General features: G+C 43.6%; 1 protein-coding gene across 1 annotated transcript in view; it reads right to left on the bottom strand.

Annotated features, from left to right (window-relative positions):
• HMBOX1 (homeobox containing 1) overlaps positions 1-4,801 on the bottom strand; it is a gene marked incomplete at its 5' end in the record, with an annotated part of 43,382 nt that extends 38,581 nt beyond the window's left edge. The window contains one exon of the mRNA XM_010134078.1: positions 4,716-4,801. Coding sequence (XP_010132380.1) covers positions 4,716-4,801 — 86 coding nt within the window. The remainder of the gene's footprint in view (positions 1-4,715) is intronic.
• Positions 4,802-5,860: the final 1,059 nt, after the last annotated feature.

Genomic DNA, 5,860 nt, shown 5'->3' with positions numbered 1-5,860 from the left:
CAGCAGGAACTATTATTAGCTCCTGTTTATACTGTCATTTTTCTTATCAGTAGGAGATTATTTATACAGAGCCCAACCCAAGTGCTTCTTGTTTATCTTATTAGAGACACCATTAAAAAAGTTTCTATAAAAAGCAGCTCCTGTATTTAGGACCAGCACTAATAAGTGTTGTGCTAGGTTTTTGCTTCTTATCAATCATTCCTTTATTTTCAAGTCACCATTTAATAATCTGTTACTATTTTCCAACCTGCCCTCTTCTCTCAGTACACAAGGCGGTCCCATAGAATGTCTTCCAGGTTTAATTCTCCCTATCAGATTCATTATGTACCTGACTTTTAAAGTTTCTGGTAATTTTATACAGTCTAAGAAAGCCTAAAAAATCCTTCTGCTGCAACAGCTAGCTTTAACCTTCAGCTCCATGTTCCTTTCTCACGCATCCTTCCTCTCCATCATTTCCCATCTCCTTGTGCTGCAGCACAGGACAAACAAAAGGAAAAAGCCGTTTACTGTTGCAGAGTCTGTAAATACGAGGCAGCTCAGAGTGTTTTGTACGACTGGGGCTGATGTAGGAATGACTATTCTGTAAGGGCATTGCAATATTAGAATTCAGCTGAGAAAAAGAATAAAGATATTTCTGAATGAAACCCTAAGTGGCTTGAAGAATTAGCAAAGTAAGGTAAAATGGAAGCTTCAAGGGGCAGATGTTGTGGTAGAGGTTCCTGCACCTAGGACAGAACAAAACAAGATACAGAATGGGGACAAACACAGTCATAAGCACCGGGGAAACATTACACTCTCTGATGAGCTAACCCAAGACCTGCAAAAGCTGAAGACCTGCAAATACATTAGTTTAGCTAAAGTTCACCATTTGTACACCCAATTTGGCCAACTGCTGTAATTAAGAACAGGAAGCAACGTTTTAGGTTCCCAGCTAAAGGTCTTCTACCACTGTTCAGATACGTTATTACTCCTTTCCCCTTGCCATGCCATTCTCTTCTCCCATTACACACACACACAACTTTTTAGTGGAGCGAAGAAACGGATAGAGATTGAAAGGAGAAAGTTGACAGCATGGGTAGCCAAGCCAAACAACTCTCTTCTAGACAGAGTCAGCCATGAATTTTTCATTTCTTTCTTGCCTCTTTTCATGGGGCAGAAGAGAGGAACGCTAAGAGCTGAGGCCACGCTCTTCTGCATTTATTTCAAATGCTGAACAAATGACTTCCCAGCTGACGTGGGGTGGATGGGCAAGTCAAATACGCCCAACATCTGCACTACAGTCTCCAAAAACAGCTCATTATGTTTGTATTCCAACAAACGGTGATGGAGGCTGGAAGCCCACGAGCCTCTGCAGGTTGCTCACCTGTTCTTGCAGAATCAACCCCTTTCACGCTCTTCTGCAGCCTCTTCACTAGCAAGAGCAGGGTTCCACCTCATGTGCAATATAATAAAGACTCTGAGACATGGATCACTGGAGGCTGAACAGTATTCTGCAAAGGCATCGTTTCCCTCTCATGGTCCTCCCCTACGCCATCTGCCACTGACCACTCTTTGGATTTTATTTATTTTTCCTCCTGTTTACTGAACGATTTACAGAACAGCTTTACTAGTGTGACTAAGTCTGTAAATAACAGGATGATACCCAAATGAATGGGATCATTCATTCTGCAAAGCATTACCTCTGTCTATACAAACCGCTTTTTTAATGAACCAAAAGTGGTTTCCAGGCCTTCCCTAAGAGCCTGTTTCACAGCTGAATGGGAAGGGATGTTGGATACGTCTGAAGAATACACAAGTCAACTGGCACTCATCAGGCCTAAGACAACTCTGAGGGTGAGAGCCCAGGGACACATGCTCTCTGCTCTGGACCTCTGTTCCGAGCTATTTTCAGTCACCCTTCACCATACCAAACTTTTGAAAGGAAGCTAGTGTTTCTCCCTGGTAGTGCTGAGCACACTCTTTAATCTGGCCTGTTCAAACATCTCTTTGAGATTTACTATTTCTTTCAGATAAATCATAACTATGTACTTAATAGCGGCACACAAGTTCCACACATCTGCTTACGCAAGGCTATGAGTTATATTTGAAATGAATCCTCTCCTGTAAACCTTCCCTCCAAGCGTATGGAGGATGCCACAGTTCAGCTGCAAAGGGTAGTGGGAGGGACTAGTGCATCTCAGCGCAGCGCAAACCCTGCATTGATAAGAAAGTGCATCACATGCAAAACATCACTGTCTTGTCTTGACAGGTCCATGGAAACACCTCTGGGTCAGCTGCAAAAGGACACAGCCATTTAACCTTTAGATCTACCTGGTTTCCCAATGATTTAGCTTGAAAACAAGACACCACCACAATGCCATTAGTTCAGCCTTCATTCTGTTCCACTGACAGGCTTGAGAGAGACATCTAGTAATATTTTGCCTCATCACTGTGTGAGGACATTCTGGATTCTCCCCCACATTGCGCAGAAGTGTTGTTTCCTCACAGGAGGAATGGTCTGGCCAACAGTGAAAGTTCCCAAAGGCTAAATGCCAACAGAGTGACTTAAACAAAATCCAAGAGAGTTGGTTGAGGACGGAAGGAGCAAAATGATCAGGTGCGAAGAGGCTGGTCGGGACTGTCCTGCAGTCTGGACACGGGGATATAAAGACATGCACCAAGACACCTCACTAATTCTAATTACATCAGCTCTTTTTAATGATACAGGCTCTGGCTTCGATCTGGCCTGCCGTTTCCGACCCAACAGCGCTGCATGCAGTAGTCCCACTGACCAAAGAAAAATACTGGCTTCTTTCAGAGAGACTCTTTTTCTGCCGTTTTCTCCTCTTTGCATTACTGGTCTTGAAGGAGAAGCTAGTTTGACTTGCTGGTAGACCTGAGGGTTGCTACACAGAGATTAATTCCAAGGTGGGTTGTTACTGGAGGACTATATTCAGGCAATGACTGCACAGAAGTAGGGGAGTAACACACTAACTACCAAAACTTCAGAGTTCAGGTACAATTTAAGCAACTAGAATTAGCATCTAATTTTTGAAGTGCTAGTGCTAATAACTGATAAAGCTAATAACATTCCTTAGAGTTATACAAAATTTTAATCTCATGATTTGACAGATGAAATTGAAACCAGGGAAGGACAAGTAATTTTGCCCAGGATAGCAGTGAAGAGTTCGAGATGTGGAAGGAATTCCTGGCTCCGTGGCTCAAGCACCTGTTTCTTCCTGCCTTCCTCAATGGCCAGCATGTCTGCAAACCCAGATCTCTTGGACAGATGGGTTCTTACAACATTTCAAATACACAAGATGTCATAAAAGAACAATCTCCCTCCTGCTGCTTTGGCATTCCTAGTCATCAGAGAACCTTAAAACCAATCCATTTCAAGATCTTTGATTAAGCTTGGGTTAAAAATTGAATAAATGTAGTAAGTAATAAGATTGAGCTATCTGTATTTTATCATCGAGTCTTCATTCCAAGACATTGAGGTGCTGGAGCGTGTCCAGACAAGGGTGACGAAGCTGGGGCAGGGTCTGGAGCACAAGTGCACTGAGGAGCAGCTGAGGGACCTGGGGGTTTGAGCCTAGAGAAAAGGAGAGGGGAGACCTTCTCGCTCTCCAGAACTCCCTGACAGGAGGTTGGAGCCAGGTGGGGGTCAGTCTCTTCTTCCATGGAAGAAGCAACAGGATGAGAGAAAACAGCCTGCTTGTTCCAGGGGATGATGAGGTTGGCCCTGAGGAACCATTTCTTCCCTGTTGGGGTTGTCCAGGCATGTCCCAGGCTGCCCAGGGCAGTGGTGGAGTCTCCATCCCTGGAGCGGTTTCCCAGCTGTGTGGTGGTGGTGCTGAGGGACAAGGGTTAGCGGGAACCTGCCAGTACTGGGGAAAGGGTTGGATTCAATGAGCTTAAAGGTCTTCTCCAACCTGAACAATTCTGTGATTCTAAACGTGCCACCAGCTACACTGTTCCAGAAAAGCAGTGTGAACCTGTGAAGGAGAACTAATAACGACCCACCCCATGGAGGAGCAGTAAGACTCCGTAAGACTCTTTGGGCAAAGCTCTAGAAACACACCCAAGGAAGAAGCGCTATCACTGCAGTCTGTTCACTTGTCCTGAATGTGAAAGAGAGGAGGCACAGGGAGGAGAGCAAAAAGAGAACTACATCTCCTCTAGGTAAAATCTCAGCTAATATGGTCATCCCCCTCAACCTCACATCAAGTTTTCATTAGTCGTGACTCAAAGGCAAGTGATTGATAAACTTCAAACTACCATAATCTGACTCCTGGATGTAGAGATAGCAGCTATAGCTGCGTCTCCTGACTATTCATATACATTTTAGGATATAAATACATATTATCTCTCTCTCCTTCCATACACAGAGATGCAGATACGCATCTATTTGCCACACTCAACAAACAATTTAAGAATTAAGGAAAAACGTTTTCATTTTAAGATAAGATCTTTGGGCTTATTATACTGCTGTAAAATAAAATCTGCTAGCACAAGCCACAAAAAAAAGAAAAAAGAAACAGTGATTCACTGGGGAAGTTCCGTGATGTGCGGGACAATGGGTCTTAAATCAAAGGCATACATTATCATGACTAAGCTGACAGATCTGCACTGCAATGCAGAAAGCCAAGCAGCATTCCAACATCTGCGCCGAGCACAGATCGGCAGTTAGACACGGCTTCCCAAAATGAAGAAAGGGCTCCCCGAGCTCTTACCTGTTACCTGTGCAACAACTGCTTGGGAAATTCTCCGATTGGCTAGGAAGGCTTTGATTTCCTCCTTTATCACGCTGCTGTCCCTCCTACCAAAACAAAACATAAAAGAACACGCAAAAAGACGGACAGAACAAAACGCACTCTGAAGATGCAGAATGGCTTTATTTCCTTTACTGAGGGGACAAGGAGTCGGGAAGACAGACTAGTCAACGTGCCTCTCTGGTGGACACTTCTTTTACCAAGTCTCACGTTTGATCTCAGTACCCTAGCAGGAGAATGGATGACTCATGTCCTATATAATTCATATTAGGTGCAGCTCTGCCATATGGAATGTACAAAGTTTCATTACACAGGGATGAATAAATGTCTCATACCAGCATAAAAACCTCAGTCATAAAAACAAGGCACAAAAATAAAAACTAAGGGAGAGCTGGGTTTGCATGGTTAGCTAACCACATGAATATACCTCCATGAACCTTCTCCAGCCTTTCAAGGGAAAGACCAAAAGGAAAAAAGATTTTGCAACCTCCACCCCCTATCCCTACTTAGTCCACAGCTTGTGCTGTATGAACAAGTATCGCTTACTTAAAGGCTTTGTATGATTTCTACAAAGTGTGCAAAGATAGTTCAGAAGGGACTATATCTATTAAACCCAGACTTTATTAGGCTTTATTATTTAGTAGTTTCCCATCCCCTTCTCCCCTCCTGCCCCAGCAGCGTTCAAGGCAGATTCAAGCTTGCAAATGTAAACACAAAATAAATGCTATGATGTGGGTTCATTTATATTTCTGTACCAAGCACTCATCTTCCATGTGCCTGCCGATGAAATTAGTTTCAGCTTAAATAAGCACTAAAAGCATTACCTGAGACTTATTGCATAGGAACCCAAAACTCAAAGGAATGGTTGAACTTCAGCAATGGGAACTCCTGCACACTGCTACACCCACCACCTTCCTGCATAACTCCCCTATCCTGCAGCTGGCAGTAAATGGGGTTGATTGGCTTTGCTTACTGCTCATCTCTAATCCTCTCCCACAAAAGCCACACTTTTACCCTCAACCTCCAAACTATTTCTAACATATTTTCATCTTGGAGCTTATGGACCCTTGTTTTCCCATAGGTACCTCATAAATATTGCAATTTGC

Source organism: Buceros rhinoceros, unplaced genomic scaffold, assembly GCF_000710305.1.
Source record: "Buceros rhinoceros silvestris isolate BGI_N320 unplaced genomic scaffold, ASM71030v1 scaffold7684, whole genome shotgun sequence".
NCBI classification, from domain to species: Eukaryota; Metazoa; Chordata; class Aves; order Bucerotiformes; family Bucerotidae; genus Buceros; species Buceros rhinoceros.
Note: the sequence above shows the minus strand (reverse complement) of the source record. Positions and strands in the feature narration are given on the sequence as shown.